This window comes from Oryctolagus cuniculus, chromosome 20 (genome assembly GCF_051225735.1).
Source record: "Oryctolagus cuniculus isolate XC-2025 breed Fujian yellow rabbit chromosome 20, ASM5122573v1, whole genome shotgun sequence".
NCBI classification, from domain to species: Eukaryota; Metazoa; Chordata; class Mammalia; order Lagomorpha; family Leporidae; genus Oryctolagus; species Oryctolagus cuniculus.
Window position 1 is genome coordinate 42,266,945 of NC_142886.1, and position 15,698 is coordinate 42,282,642.

The following is a 15,698-nucleotide window of genomic DNA, read 5'->3' on the forward strand; positions in this document are numbered from 1 at the left end:
GACAGGGGCCAGCCTTCGTAGCCGCACACGTTAGGGGCGGCCTGCATCCTCTAGGCACGGGGATCCATCGACGGTTTTAGGGCAGAAAAGACGTGGTCCCAAGACAGAGATGGCCCAGCCCCAGTGATGCTGGCCCCCGGCGGTTTTCACGTGGTCACCCTGAGAACCACTCCCTGGCGCCTCCAGAAGGCAGAGGGGACTGCCGGGCGGGGAGCGACGTTATCACTGTGGATTTTGTCTGGAACTCTCTCCGTGGGCCCAGAGGCCACCAGATCCCAGCAGATCCCACGGACCCACTTCTCCTTGCGCAGGAACCAGTGGGCTGCAATAGACAGAGCTCGCCAGAAGCCTGGCCCCAGGGAAGTTGCTGGTGCGAGTGGGTTTACAACCAGAGCCCCCAGTGCCTCCACAATCCTCATAGGCCCCCACCCTGGTCACTGCAGCCCCCCTTGAAGTTCCCCCGCCTCCTGAACAGGAACTCAAGGCTTCAGAGTTCACTCTACCCTCTGCCCGGAAGTCTCGTCCCGTCTCCGATACCTGCGTCCAAGTGTTTACTCCATAGTGCCCGTTTCAGTGGGGACTTCTGGCCTCCCAGTGTGAAGACGAAGCCCTCCCTGCCCCCTGCCCCCAGCCACAGCCTCTTCCTCTGTCCCCTTGGCCATGCCACCACCAGCACACACAGATCGCCCATTTGCCTCGCTTACTGCCTGTCTCCTCCTAGGAAGGAAAAGCCAGCAAGGCTTGGGTTATTTTTCCTTCTTTACTGTTTTGTCCCCTGCTCTACCCTGTGCCTGGCACAGCAGGCGACCCTGGAAGACCCTCAGGCATGGGAGGCAGGCAGTGCCCCTCCCCCAGCCCCTCTGTCTGATGGGCTCTGGTTTCACAGGAGAAAATGAGGAGGGGTCAGGGCCCACCTTGGGCATCCCAGCCAATGGCAGAGGCTTCCGGTCTACCCTCTCCCACCGCCCATTCTACAGATGAGCACACGGAGACCTTGAGTGGGAGAGGACTGGGCCCAGATCTCAGCCAGCCAGTGGAGAGAGGAGACGGGAGCGGCTTTGCTCACTGCCAGCTCTGAGTCCACCCGGGCCCCTGGGGCAGGTCTAGGGGCAAGCGAGGAAGCCGAAGGGTGGGTACCAAGGCTTCAGGTGCCAGGAGACATCTTTGTGCCTTCAGGTGGGGCTGGAGGGATCTGGCGGCCCGCTGCGCTGCTTTCCTGGGTGAATCCACTTGAACTTCTCCGGGGTTGACTGATGCGGGGCCTGGGCGGGGTTATGGCAGTGTCCACTGGGCTGCTCAGCCTGGAGCTGCAAATGAGGCTGTCCAGCCCCAGTTCTGTAGCCTGTGGACCGCCTGGGGGCTGTCCATCAACCCCTCCTGCTGCACCCCAGGAGTCTTGCCACGCACTTCCCAGGCCCAGGACACCCTTGACGTTCAAGGGAGCTGGCCCCCCCCCTTTTTTTTTTTTTTGACAGGCAGAGTTAGACAGTGAGAGAGAGAGAGAGAGACAGAGAGAAAGGTCTCCTTTCCATTGGTTCACCTCCTAAATGGCCACCATGGCCAGCGCACTGCGCAGATCTGATGGCAGGAGCCAGGCACTTCCTCCTGGTCTCCCATGGGGTGCAGGGCCGAAGCACCTGGGCCATCCTCCACTGCACTCCCTGGCCACAGCAGAGAGCTGGCCTGGAAGAGGGGCAACCGGGACAGAATCCGGCTCCCCGACAGGGACTAGAACCCAGGGTGCCGGCGCCACAGGCGGAGGATTAGCCTAGTGAGCCGCGGCGCCGGCCGGGAGCTGGCTCTTTTCTCCAGAATGGGCTGTAGCGTGAGGACCCAGGAGGGGACATTCACCCACAGCATTCTGGAGAGCCAGGGTACCCTGGAGGATCCAGGACAAGACAGGAAAGGAGAGAAATTTTCCCCCCAGAAACCTTTTATTTAAGGAATACAAACTTCATGCCTTTCACAATCATGGTGATTCTTCCCAACGTACTCGCCCTCCCGCCCTCGCTCCCACCCCTCCCCCTCCTCCCTCTCCTATTCCGATTCTTATTTTTTACTAACATCTATTTTCAATTAACTTTATACACATATGATTAACTGTATACTAAGTAAAGAGTTTGGTTGGTGCCGCGGCTCACTGGGCTAGTCCTCTGCCTGCAGCACCGGCACACTGGGTTCTAGTCCTGGTTGGGGCAACTGGATTCTGTCCCTGTTGCTCCTCTTCCAGTGCAGCTCTCTGCTGTGGCCAGGGAGTGCAGTGGAGGATGGCTCAGGTCCTTGGGCCCTGCACCCGCATGGGAGACCAGGAGGAGGCACCTGACTCCTAGCTTCAGATTGGCGCAGTGTACCGGACGTAGCGGCCATTTAGGGGGTGAACCAACGTAAGGAAGACCTTTCTCTCTGTCTCTCTCGCTCACTGTCTAACTCTGCCTGTCAAAAAAAAAAAAGTTTAACAAATTGTAGGAAAAAAAAAACTGTTCCTCAACATTCAAGACAAGGGCTGTTCAAAGTCATTGCATCTCAATGTGTCAGTTTTCTTTTAGGAGCGCTGTTAGTTACCACAGTTCAGGGAAAACAAGGTGTTTGTTCCTTTGGGACTGGATTATTTCACTAAGTATGATGTTTTCCAGTTTCACCCATTTTATTGCAAATGACAGGATTTCATTTTTTTTAAAAGCTGTGTAGTATTCCATGGTGTACATATCCCGTAATTTCTTTATCCAGTCTTAAGTTGAAGGACGTTTGGGTTGATTCCATATCTTAGCTATTGTGCGCTGAGCTGCAGTAAACATGGGGGCACAGATAACTCTTTTATTTGCTGATTTCTTTTCCCTTGGGTAAATTCCCAGGAGTAGGAGGGCTGGGTCATACAGTAGGTCTACATTCAGATTTCTGAGGTATATCCATACTGTCTTCCCAAGTGGCTGTACCAGTTTACATTCCCACTAACAGTGGATTAGGGCACCTTTCCCCCCATGTTCTTGCCAGCTTTTGTTGTTTGTTGATTTCTGTATGAGAGCCATGCTAACGGGTGAGCTGAAACCTCACTGTGGTTTTGATTTGCATTTCCCTGACAGCTAGTGATCCTGAGCATTTTTTCATGTGTCTGTCAGCCATTTGGATTTCCTCTTTCGAAAATGTCTAAGTCCTTTGCCCATTTCTTAACTGGGTTGTTTCTTTTATTGTTGTTGAGTTTCTTGATCTCCTTATATATTCTGTTTGTTACTCCTTTATCAGTTGCATGGTTGTACGTAATTTCTCCCATTCTGTCAGTTGCCAATTCATTTTGCTGATTATTTCTTTTGCAGTACAGAAGCTTCTCAATGTGATGTAATCCCATTTGTCAATTTTGGCTTTGATTGCCTGTGCCTCTGTGGTCTCTTCCAAGAACTCTTTGCCTATGCCAATGTCTTGGAGTCTTTCCCCAATGTTCTCTAATAATTTGATGGTATTGGGTCATAGATTTAGGTCTTTAATCCATGTTGAGTAGAGTTTTGTATAGGGTGTGAGGTAGGGGTCTTGCTTCAGACTTCGGCATGTGGAGATCCAGTTTTCCCAGCACCATTTGTTGAAAAGAGTGTGGTTTATCCAGGGATTGATTTTAGCTCCTTTGTCAAAGGTAAGTTGGTTATAGATGCATGGGTTGATTTCTGTTCTGTTCCATTGGTCTATCTATCTGTTTCTATACCAGTACCAGGCTGTTTTGATTATAACTGCCCTGTAGCATGTCTTGAAATCTGGAATTGTGATGCCTCTGGCTATATCTGAGAAAAATGTCTTCGGTATTTTGATTGGCATTGCATTGAATCTGTAAATTGCTTTTGGCAATATGGACATTTTGATGATATTGATTCTTCCAATCCACAAACATGGAAGACTTTTTCATTTTTTGTGTGTCTTCTTCTATTTCTTTCTTTAATGTTTTATAATTCTTACCATAGAGATCTTTGACATCCTCGGTTAAATTTATTTCAAATTATTTGGTTTTTTTTTTTTTTTGGTAGCTATTGTGAATGGGATTGATCTTAGAAGTTCTTTCTCAGCAGTGGCATTGTCTATGTATACAAAGCCTATCGATTTTTGTGTATTGATTTTATATCTTGCCACTTTACCAAACTCTTCTATGAGTTCCAATAGTCTCTTAGTGTAGTGTTTGGACCCCCTATATACAGAATCGTGTCATCTGCAAATAGGGATAGTTTGACTTCTTCCCTCCCAATTTGTATCCCTTTGATTTCTTTTTCTTGTGTAATGGCTCTGCCTAAAACTTCAGTGGTGAGACCGGGCATCCTTATCTGGTTCTGGATCTTAGTGGGAATGCTTCCAACAGGACATTGGCCAGGGGTTTGTCATAAATTGCCTTGATTGTGCTGAGGAATGTTCCTTCTATACCCAATTTGCTTTAAGTTCTCATCATGAAAGGTTGCTGTATTTTATCAAATGCTTTCTCTGCTTCTATTGAGATAATCATATGGTTTTTGTTCTTCAGTTTGTTAATATGGTATCACATTGATTGATTTGTGAACATTAAACCATCCCTGCATACCTGGGATAAATCTCACTTGGTCCAGGTGAATGATCTTTCTGATGTGTTATTGAATTCAATTGGCTAGTATTTTGTGGAAGATTTTTGCATCTATGTTCATCAGGGAAATTGATCTGTAGTTCTCTTTCTCTGTTGTGTATTTTTTTAGGTTTAGGAATTAAGATGATGCTGGCTTCATAGAAGGAGTTTGGGAAGATTCCCTCCCTTTCAATTGTTTTTGAATAGCTTGAGAAGAATTGGAATTAGTTCTTCTTTAAATGTCTGGTAGAATTCAGCAGTGAAGCCATCCAGTCCTGGGGATATCTCTCTCTCTCTCTCTCTCTCTTTTTCTCTCTCTCTCTGAAAATATTTATTTATTTATTTATTTGAAAAGCAGAGTTACAGAGAGGCAGAGGCGGAGACAGAGAGAGAGGTCTTCCATCCACTGGGTCGTTCTCCAGATGGCTGTTGGAAGTGGAGCAGCCAGGACTTGAACCAACGCCCATATGGAATTCAGGCACTGCAGATGGCAGCTTTACCTGCTACGCCACAGCACCAGGCCCTTGGGGTTTTCTTTCTTGGGAGAGTCTTTATTACTGATTCAATTTCTCTCTTGGTTATGAGTCTGTTTAGGTTTTCTGTGTCTTCATGGTTCGATTTAGATAGGTTGTATGTGTTCAGGAATGGATCCACCTCTTATAGGTTTCCCAGTTTGTTGGCATACAACTCTCTGTAGTAATTTCTGATGATTCTTTTTATTTCTGTGGTGTCTGTTGTTACATTTCCTTTTTCATCTCTAATTTTATTGATTTGGGTCTTTTCTGCTTTTTTTGGTTAGTTGTGCCAATGGTGTGTCAATTTTGTTTATTTTTTCAAAATACCAGTTCTTCATTTCACTGATCTTTTGTATTTTTTTTGTTTAGGTTTTGTTTATTTCTTTTCTCCTACTAGTTTTGGGTTTGGTTTGCTATTTTTTTGGGGCCCTTGAGATGCATTGATAACTCGTTTATTTGATACCTTTCCAATTTCTTGATGTAGACACCAACTGTTATAAACTTTCCTCTTAATACTGCTTTTCCTGTAGCCCGTAAGTTTTGATATGAGGTGTTGTTATCTTCATTTTCCAAAAAATTATTGATTTCTCTTTTGATTGCTTCAGTGACTCACTGTTCATTCATGAGCATGTTGTTCAGTCTCTGTGTGTTTGCATATGTTTTAGAGATTCTTGAGTTATTGATTTCCAGCTTCATTCTGTTGTGGTCCGAGATGATTTTGATTTTTTTGAATTTGCTGAGACTTGTTTTATGGCCTAGAATGTGGTCTATCTTAGAGAATGTTCCATGCACTGGTGAGAAGAATGTGTATTCTGCAACTGTAGGGTGAAAAGTTCTGTAGATATCTGTTAGGTCCACTTGGTCTACAGTGTCGATTAACTCTGTTGTTTCCTTATTGATTTTCTGTCTGGTTGATCTGTCCATTTCTGAAAGTGGGGTATTGATGTCCCCTATTGCTATTGTATCGGAGTCTGTGTCTCCCTTTAAAACCCTTAACATTTCTTTTAAATAGCCCAGTGTCCTATAATTAGGTGCTTATGCATTGATCATAGTCATATCTTCCTGTTGAATTGATCCCTTAATATTACTTGGTGCCCTTTTTTGTCTCTTTTAATAGTTTTTGTGTTAAAGTCTATTTTGTCTGATATTTGGATGGCTATACCAGCTCATTTTTTGTTTCTATTGGCACGGAATATTTTTTCAATCCTTTCACTTTCAGTCTGCATGCATCTTTGTTGGTGAGATGTGTTTCTTTTAGGCAGCAAATAGGTCTTTTTTCCATTCAGCCAGTCTATATCTTTTAAGTGGAAAGTTGAGACCATTTATGTTCAGAGTGACTACTGATAAGTAATGACTTGGCCCTGCCATTTCCCATAAATATTCCTATTGTTTACTTTGGATTTCCCTTTGCTTTTACTGGGAGATTTTTTGCCTTCACCTTCTTTCACAGTGATGACTGTGTTTCTGTGTGTAGCCCATCTTTAAGCATCTTTTGTAAAGCTGGGTGAGTGGTGACAAATTCTTTCAATTTCTGTTTGTTATGGAAGGTCTTTATTTCACCTTCATTCACAAATGAGAGCTTTGCAGGGTACAGTATTTTTTTTCTCTCAAGACTTGGAGAATATCTCACCATTCTCTCCTAGCCTGTAGGGTTTCTGATGAGAAGTCAGCTGTGAGTCTAATTGGAGATCCTCTGAAAGTAACTGGCATTTCTCTCGTACACACTTTAGAATCTTTTCTTTATGTTTTACTGTGGAGAGTTTGATTACAGTGTGTCATGGTGAAGATCGTTTCTGGTCATGCTGATTAGGAGTTCTGTGTGCTTCCTGTACTTGGACATCCCTTTCTCCAAATTAGGGACGTTTTCTGTAATTATTTCACTAAAAAGGCCTTCTAATCTGCTCTGTCTTTCCATGCCTTCAGGAACTCCTAAGACCTGTATGTTGGGTTGTTTGATAGTATTCCACAGATTGCCAACACTGTTTTTAGTTTTCTAATTTCTTCTTTTTTTATTTTTATTTTTTTCTCTGACTGTAGAATTTCCAGAGATTTATCTTCTAACTCGAATATTCTTCTGCCTCACTGAGTCTATTGTTAAGGCTTTTCACTGCGTTTTTTATTTGTTCTATTAAATTCTTTATTTCCAAAAATTAATTTTGATTTCTCTTTAAAATCTTAATTTCTTGGGAAAATTCTTCATTCATGTCATACACAGATTTCTTTAGTTCATGGATTTGCTTCTGATTACCTCTAAGTAATTCAATTTTTTGGCATTTCTTCATTTTCACATTCTAGTATTGAAGTGTTGTGTTCTTTTGGGGGTGCCATGTTGTCTTCCTTATTCTTGTTTCTTGAATTGCTGTGTTTATTATTCAGCATTTCTGGACATACTTGTTGGGTTTTTTTTTTCCCGTGATGGCTTTTATCTTTGGACTGTGCTTCTGTGGCTTAGTGGAGTGTCCGCTCTTTGAGTGAATTCCCAGAGGTGTGTGCTGAGTGTGGCCAGGGAGCTCCGTTCTGTGAAGGGCGAAGGGAATGGCCAAGGCGACACCCAAGTTGAGCATGGTAAACTTTTTTTTTCCAATCAGAGGGGAGAGTTGTTCTGCTCTGTTGGGGAAGTCTCATGCTCTCCTCCTCTCCTCAGAGGAGGCCAGTGCCTAGGCTCTAGCCCCAGTGGGTACAATATTCGTCCACACTGCCACAGGAACCACAGTCCTCGTTGTGGGCATGGGTCCCGCAGCCATGACCCTCAGCAGGGAATCAGGGAGCTCTGGGCATGTGGAGCCACCCACAGGTACCGCCCAAAGACTCAGCCACACCCTGCGCCCAGCAGTTGTAGACAGCATCTTGCTGACTGTCACATTCCTGCCCGGGACACACCTTCCTGGTCAGGTCTCTGCGAAGCCCGGAGCTTGAACAACTCGGTGTTGTGGCCGTGAGGAATCCAGCACTTCCTGCCCCTCCCCGCCTTTTGGAAATGCTGGCCCTCACCAGGCCCTCGGCCCTGGCCTCCTCGTCAGTGGCTCCACTTCCCTGGGCCTCTGAACAGGGCATGGTCTGGCCTCACCTTCTGCTTCCTCCCAGGGCTCCTCACAGCAGATGTCCAGGCACTTCTGGAAGGAGCATGAGCCCAGCTCACCACTACCCTGAGGCAACATCACAGAGGCACAGGGCACAGAGAGAGGCACCTGTCCCTTCTCCTGCACCCTGGGCACCCGGCTGTGCCAGGTGCAGGTGCTCACCCCTACAGAAGCCGTGACAGGCTCAGGTCCTGGGGTAGGAGGCAGACCGAGCTCCCGGCCCTCCTAGCTCAGGGTTTGAGGCACCGAGATATTATTTCTCCTTTCCTGAAATCAAACCCAGCCTGCCAGCCTGTGTCTAAGATGGGGGTGGGGCTTGGGATCCTTTAACGCTCGAGGGATGCATAGCGGGCAGTGCCCGGCCCCCAGTGCACCTGAGAGTTGGCTTTTGCCTGTCCTGGCTCTCCATCCTCCTCCCTCCCCCCTCCTGATGTCAACATGTTATCAACATTGTCGTCATCCTGGGGGAGGGGAGGAATGTTGAGGGGGGAAGGGAGTCTTGAGCGGGGAGGGAGGAGGAGTTTTAAGGGGGGGAGGGGCACCAAGGAACCGCCTAGAAATATTCTACATCAGCACTGTCCAACAGAAATGTAATGCAAGCCGCATCGGTTATTTTAAATATTCTAATGGCCACATTGTAGCAGCAAAAAGAAATAGGTGAAAGTAATTTGAATAATGTTTTATCTAACAATGTATCTAACATATTATTTCAACATATAATCAATACAAAATGCTTCTTTAAAGATTTATGTATTCAAAAGGCAGAGTGACTGAGAGAGTGAGAAGTCTTTCATCCTCTGGTTCTCTCCCCAAATACCCGCCGCAGCAGGGGCTGGGCCAGGCTGGGCCAGGTCTCCCATGTGCACGGCAGGAGCGCAAGCTCTCGGGCCATCATCGGCGGCTTCCCAGGTGCATTAGCAGGGAGCTGGATCAGAAGCAGAGCAGCCAGGACTCAGAGTGGCACTCTGACAGGAGATGCAGTTGTCCCAAGTGGGGGCTTTACCCGCTACACCACAACGCCTGTCCTGATATTCAAATATTATTAATGAGCTATTTTTCACTCTTTTCATCATACTCTGTCTTTGAAATCCCATGTACATTTTATTTATACAATATGTCTCAATTTGGACAAGACACTTAAAAAAAAAAAAAGTATGTATTTGGAAAGCAGAAAGACAGAGAGAACTTCCATGTGCTGGTTCACTCCTCAGATGGCCACAGCAACCGGGCCTGGGCCTGGCCAAAGCCGGGAGCCGGAACTCAGTCCAAATCTCCCACGTGGGTGGCACAGGCCAGGTCCTTGAGCCATCAGCTGCTGCCTCCCAGGGTGCACATCGTCAGGAAGCTGGACTCTGATGTGGAGCCAGGACTCAAATGCAGGCCGGCCAATGACAGGATGTGGCTGTCCCAGCGGGGAGCTTAACCACTGTGCCACACGCCCCCGACTCAGACCAGACACGTTTAAGAACTCAGGAACCACTTGTGGCTGGCTAGTGGCCATGGCATTGGAGAGCAGAGGTCTAACTGTCGCTCTGCATGGTGGTTACCCGGGTGCTCAGATCTGTAGATGTCACTGTGTGTAAATTACTCCTTAATTAGGAATCGGGCTTCGTCTTCAGGGCTCTGCGTCGTGCCAGTGTGTCTCCCATTGGCGCTCACTGCGACTCTGTGTTCATCCAGCCGGTACCGGTGCCTTCTGTGCGTGTTGCACCTGCTTTCTTTTTTCTTTCTTTCTTTTTTTTTTTTTTTTTTTTTTTTGACAGGCAGAGTGGACAGTGAGAGAGAGAGACAGAGAGAAAGGTCTTCCTTTTGCCGTTGGTTTACCCTTCAATGGCCGCCGCAGCTGGCGCGCTGCGGCCGGCGCACCGCGCTGATCCGAAGGCAGGAGCCAGGTTTTTCTCCTGGTCTCCCATGGGGTACAGGGCCCAAGCACCTGGGCCATCCTCCACTGCCCTCCCAGGCCACAGCAGAGAGCTGGCCTGGAAGAGGGGCAACCGGGACAGAATCCTGCGCCCCGACCGGGACTAGAACCCGGTGTGCTGGCGCCGCAAGGTGGAGGATTAGCCTAGTGAGCCGCGGTGCCGGCCACACCTGCTTTCTTGTGAGCGCTTTAAGCTGAAGGCCAGGGTTTGTTCACTTTTACTTCCCCAGAGGGCTCGTGGCTACACAGATGCCAAGTAACTGAGTGTGGTTGGATTTAATCCCTCTCTGGGGCTGCAGGAGCTGATGGTTCCATTCTGTGTCTCAGTCCTGTTCCAGATGTGGGCCAAGGAGAGGACGAGGAGGAGGAGGAGGAGGAGGAGGGCTCGAGGCTGTCGCTGCCGGCCACCCTGAAGAACTGCTGTCCTTGTCGGGGCCTCAGCGTCCTGGAGAAGCTCATCAAGACGTGTCCTGTGTGGCTGCAGCTGGGGCTGGGCAGGGAAGAGGCTGCCAGGATCCTGCGCCAGGAGGCGGCTGGGGTGAGTTGGGGTCTTTCCATCTTCCGGTCAAGGGCGGGCAGAGCTGTGTGGAGCTCTGCGTGCTCCACGCGTGCCGGGGCTCCCACGTGGATGCAGCTGCCACGAGACAGCTACCCATCTGCCTTCTGTTCTTGTGCCAACCAGCTTTTCCACCCGTGTCTTTGCAGGACTCAGCAGTGGCCTGGAGGGCCAGTTTCTGCTTTGGAGGGCAGGGAGTGGGGGCCAGCAGGCAGTCTGGGCACGGGGGCGCCCGAGAGGCAGTGCCAGTGTGGTCAGGAACACCCCCACGCTGGCCTGCTCCGACCTGGAGAGCTCAGCCAGACATCCGGGCCCTGAGCGCATCAGGACCGAGGGAAGACGGCTTTCCCCACAGTGGGGGCTGGGTGACGGAGTCCGGCTCTGCCACCAGCACCTTTGGTTTCTGAGCCTCACTTTCGTCATTTTGAAATGTGGGCCTTAATCCCACTCCCAGGAGTGCCGTGCCTATGACATGGAAGATGGATGGATAGACAGACGCACAGATGGTAGATGCTGAGTGGGTGGATGGTAAGTAGGTACATAAGAGAGAGAGAGAGAGAGAGAGAGGTGGGAGTGGGCACCAGCGGGGCCGCGTGCTTGCTGTTCTCCTGTGACACAGCTCATGGCGCTCCACTGTCTCCAGGGAGCAGGCCTCGGTTACAAAGGCACAGGGCTCAGCCCCTCGGTGGGCTGGTTCCCCCAGACCAAGGAAAATCCATCCGGCTGGCGGCTGCACCTTGGGTCCTGACTGTGATGACATTCCCAAGGGGACTACGTTATAAAGAAGAGAGGTTGATTCTGAGTGGTGGGTCTGGAAGTCCAAGTCCACACAGCAGGACACGGGCTCTGGCTGGGGCTGCCCTTGGTCACACACTGCGGGGAGCATGCGTGTGTGTCCGTGTCAGGGTGGTCCTTCTGCCCCTCCTCATAAAGCCCCAGGATCCAATCACGGGCCCTCGCTCTCACGCCCTAATCTAATCACCCAAAGACCCCAGCTGTAGACAGCACAGCCAAATTAACTTTCCACTCTCTTAGCACCATCAGCTTAGGACGCTGGGGGTTAATGGGAACACATCACTTCCTGTGGGCCTGCACGTGGGACCTCTGGCCAAGTCCCAGCCTCCCCTTGCGACAGCTGCCACGGGGATGAGGACTGAGGGACCCCGAAGGCAAGACCCAGAGCCGGCGGCTGGCCTGGCGAGGCGTCTGTCCCAGCCCAGCCCCCAGACGTCTCGTTTCTCAGAGGGGTGAGCGGACCGGGTCAGGGCAGCTCGGGGCGGCTGCAGCTCTGGGGAGAGCCGTTCCAGCGTTTCCCTTCTCTCCCCCAAAGCTTCCCACTTGTGTGGTGACTGTTGGCTTCAGCGGAGGACCCTGGGGAGGAAGTCACGCCAGGGGACTCTCCCCAGCTGCAGCCGGCTGCTCACCCACGTCCCCGTTAGATCGGCCTCATCCCCGCCCCGCGCTTGCGGGGTGCAGTGTCTGATGCCCGAGGGAAAGGCTCTTGTCTGGGTTTCCCAGGGCATGTGTGCAGACCCCACAGGGAGGGGCGGTCCCAGGAGAAGCCAAGTGGCTGTCTAGGATAAACCGGGCCAGCTGTATATTTTGACCTCTTTGCCAAAAGATTCAGTCCTGTCTTCAAAAAGTTTAAGAGTAACTGAAAATAAACAGTTCTATTTGGAGAACACTTGCTAATGCTATGCCGGGTGACCTAACAGTTACAACCTTGCAAAAACCCCGTGAAGTTGTCTCTGCTCTTGTACCCATTTTACAGACGGTGGAGCTGCGGTCGAGGACTGCCTTAGTTTGAATTTCCCCAGCAGCACACCCCGAGTCAAGGGTTTGAGTACAAGCAGTTGGTTTAAGGGGTGCTGCAGGAAGCGACAGCAGGGGTGGCGGGACAGGGGCAGGGAAGGCAGCTAATCAAAGAGAAGCATCACACAAGTTAAGCCTGGGGACAGCTGGACCTGCAGCCCACGTGGGAGCCCTGCGGGCCAGTGTTGCCACACAGCTCCTCCTGGGAGGGCAGCACGTGAGTCCCTAGCCTCCAACAGTCACAGATTAAAGACTGTGGGGGGGTGAGGCGTCACTCCCCAGCTCTTTCTCTCTGCCCGAGTGAGCCGAGTCTGCCAATGAGCTGAGCCCCACGCATTTCTAAGCGTGGCCTGCTCCTGGGACACAGAGAAGCATGCAGTCCATACCAAAGGTGAGAACAGCAAACGCGCATCCGAAGTGAGGCCTGACTCTCGCCAGAGCCAATTCGTGGGCAAAGAGATGCCGAGCAAGCGGCCGAGGTGGGGCCAGAGGCCCCTGCGGGCCATCCGGGGCTCCAGCCGCTTCTACCCGAGAGTGTGGTCACCTGGCCAGTGCCACACACTGGTGAGTTACAGTCCCAGCTGGGTGAAAGCGCCTCCTACAGGTGAGTAGCGGAGAGCAATGGAAATCGCTTTCCGAGGTCAGCCAGTGCTAGATGAATTTGGACGTGGGCCACATTCATAAAGATGAGTAAGACAGGATCTCAGCACTGCCCTCCAGAGGGGCCTGTGGGAGCTCCACACACAAACATGAGCAGTAGAGGCGTGGGGAGGGCGTGTCCAGGTTCCATGTGAGATACCGGACAGTGGGCTGCAGGGAGGACGGAGGGAGCTCACCCAGGTCAGGTGATCTGGGCAGACTTCCTGGAGGAGGCAAACACAGATCTGGGACTCATAGGCTGCGTGGGCAGCATGGAGTGGGAGCGCGGAGAGAGTAGCTAGGGGGTGGGTAGTGGGGGAATGGCACAGGCAAGGCCCAGAGGTGGACGTGAGCCTGGCTGGGCACACAGGGATAGAAGGCCGTGGGAAGGGAGGGACTGGTGCCAACCCAAGCCCCTTGAGAGCTGGACAGTGTTGGTCTGTCTCCCTCGTGGCTCCGCTGTCCGACTCAGCCCAGTCCCTAGTGGGCCTGGCTTCCACCATTCCCTGGGACAACGGGGTGAAGGCTGCAGGGTGGGCAGGGTCTGGGCTGGCTCTAACAAGCCTGGGCCGGTTGCCCATGGCCTAGAGACAGAGGCAGAGGCCTCCTTGAAGCTTCGCTCAGTTTCCAGCTCAGGTTCCGGCTGGGCCCTCAGCTGCTGCAGGTGGTCCCGGGACCCCAGGCAGGGGATGTGCCCAGGCAGCCCAGGCCTCTCCCACAATCCAGTCACTGAGGACAGGAAGTAGTTGAGGCCCCTGGAGACCCCAGTCAAGGTCAGCACCACCCATTCACCGCCGCCTTCTGAGACCACGGGGGCTGGACCGGCCCAAGGGACAGCAGCGTAGGCAGTGCCGCTGCCTCTGCCCGCCCCGCCCATTCACAGCAAAGCCCTGAATTCACGCCCTGATGCCAAGGGTGGCCGCCTTGAGTCGCCGTGCGTGCAGTCTTCTCCAACACAGCCAGCGGGAGCCGAGTCCTGTGGTGTGATCTCCAGGAGGTCGGGTCCCTGGCTGCCGCCAGCACAAGGACTTCGTGGTTTTTCAAGGCATGGGTGCCCCTCTCCCCCCGCGGGGGAGCTCAGAGGTCGCCCGGGTCCTCCGGGGCCCAGCCTCCCGGTCCCAGCACCAAGAGGCCCTGGTTGGGAGGCTGAGGATCCGGCCTCTGTGTGGGAATGTCCCTGTGACCTTGGCCACCACGTCCCTCCCCTGCCCTGGTGGCATCGCTTCTCTGATAAGGCGTGGGGAATGTGGGGGCCTCTGTTTTGATTTGTATGTGTTCAGAATCAGGGCGATCAAAAGCCACCTCTGTTCATCCTGCATCAGGATGGGCTACAGAATGGCTGCCGCGTTAGTGGAGAGGGATCCGGGACGCCGCACTCCGCTTCTCCCCGGGTTGGCCTCCAGCTTCCGTGCGGTGTGTTGGCCGCAATGGAGGCACAGGTGCCTGCCAGAGCCGGGGCACTCACATCTCCTTAGCTCTTCCCTCCTGCCCAGAGCCCCAGGACCCCCCAGCAGTCAGCACGGCTCCTTGGGCTGCTCTCGGCTCTGATAGTTTCTCCAGCTTCCTTTCATGGTGACCTTGACCGTTTTGACGAAGACTGGTCATGCACCTGGCAGTTATATCCCTCAACTGGGATTCGTCTCATGGCTCCACTGGCGTTCGTGGGTCTGGGGAGGGAAAGGTGGGGTACTGCCCGAGTGACAACCGTGGGGTTGACCTTGGTCTGCTGGCTGTGGTGGGGTCTACGGTGACTGCTTCCCTCCCCCTTCCCTTCTGTTTCCCGGGGAAGTGGAGGAGTCACAGGGCCCGGCCACCCCTAAGGGGCGGGCCGTTGTGCTGCACCTCCTCGGGGAAGAATCTGCTGGAATTGTTGGGACTTCTGCCCCCATTCATTTACTCAGTCACTTCCACACGGAGTCGTACATGCTCACCTTGTTCCCGGGTTGCACACCAGTGCTACTTTACGACTGTGTTGCTCAGGTTGTTCCCCGGTTGGCCATGGGGAGCCCTGTGTCCCCGTCACCGTGCAGATGTGTGTCCTTGTTTGCTTGTTGATGACTGCGTTACTTCCTGGCGACAGGGGAGGCTGCAGCCTCTTCTTGGGTATTTCCTGCCCCGGCCCGGCACTGGCCATTTCTCCCAGCAGGCCTGGTTCCTGTGATTGGAGGGTGATACTAGACACCAGCTCTGGGTGCTGTGGGTGCTCATCGCTCTGGGGTGCCATGGTTTCTAGACCAAAAGGTGACTTTTTAAAAAGATTTATTTATTTATTTGAAAGTCAGAGTTATATAGAGAGAGGTAGAGACCAAAGTAGAGTAAGATCTTCTGTCCACTGGTTCACTTCCCAGATGGCCAAAACGGCTGGAGCTGGGCCAGGCCAAAGCCAAAAGCTTTATCCAGGTCTCACACATGGATGCAGGGGCCCAAATACTCGAGCCATCTTCCACTGTTTTCCAGCTGTTAGCAGGGAGCTGGGTCGGAAGTGGAGCCGCTGGGACACAAATCAGTGCCCATATGGGATGCCAATGTCACAAGCAGTTGCTTTCCTGATAAACATCACAATGCCAGTCCCCAAAAAGTGGCTTTCAGTAAAAGAACCATCTGGTCA

At 51.5% G+C, this 15,698-nt stretch overlaps 1 protein-coding gene across 1 annotated transcript in view; it reads left to right on the forward strand.

Annotated features, from left to right (window-relative positions):
• The window catches only part of RIN3 (Ras and Rab interactor 3), a 117,096-nt gene that overhangs the window by 25,589 nt on the left and 75,809 nt on the right, over positions 1–15,698 (forward strand). Inside the window, exon 2 of the mRNA XM_051826438.3 lies at positions 10,411–10,621. Coding sequence (XP_051682398.3) covers positions 10,411–10,621 — 211 coding nt within the window. The remainder of the gene's footprint in view (positions 1–10,410; positions 10,622–15,698) is intronic.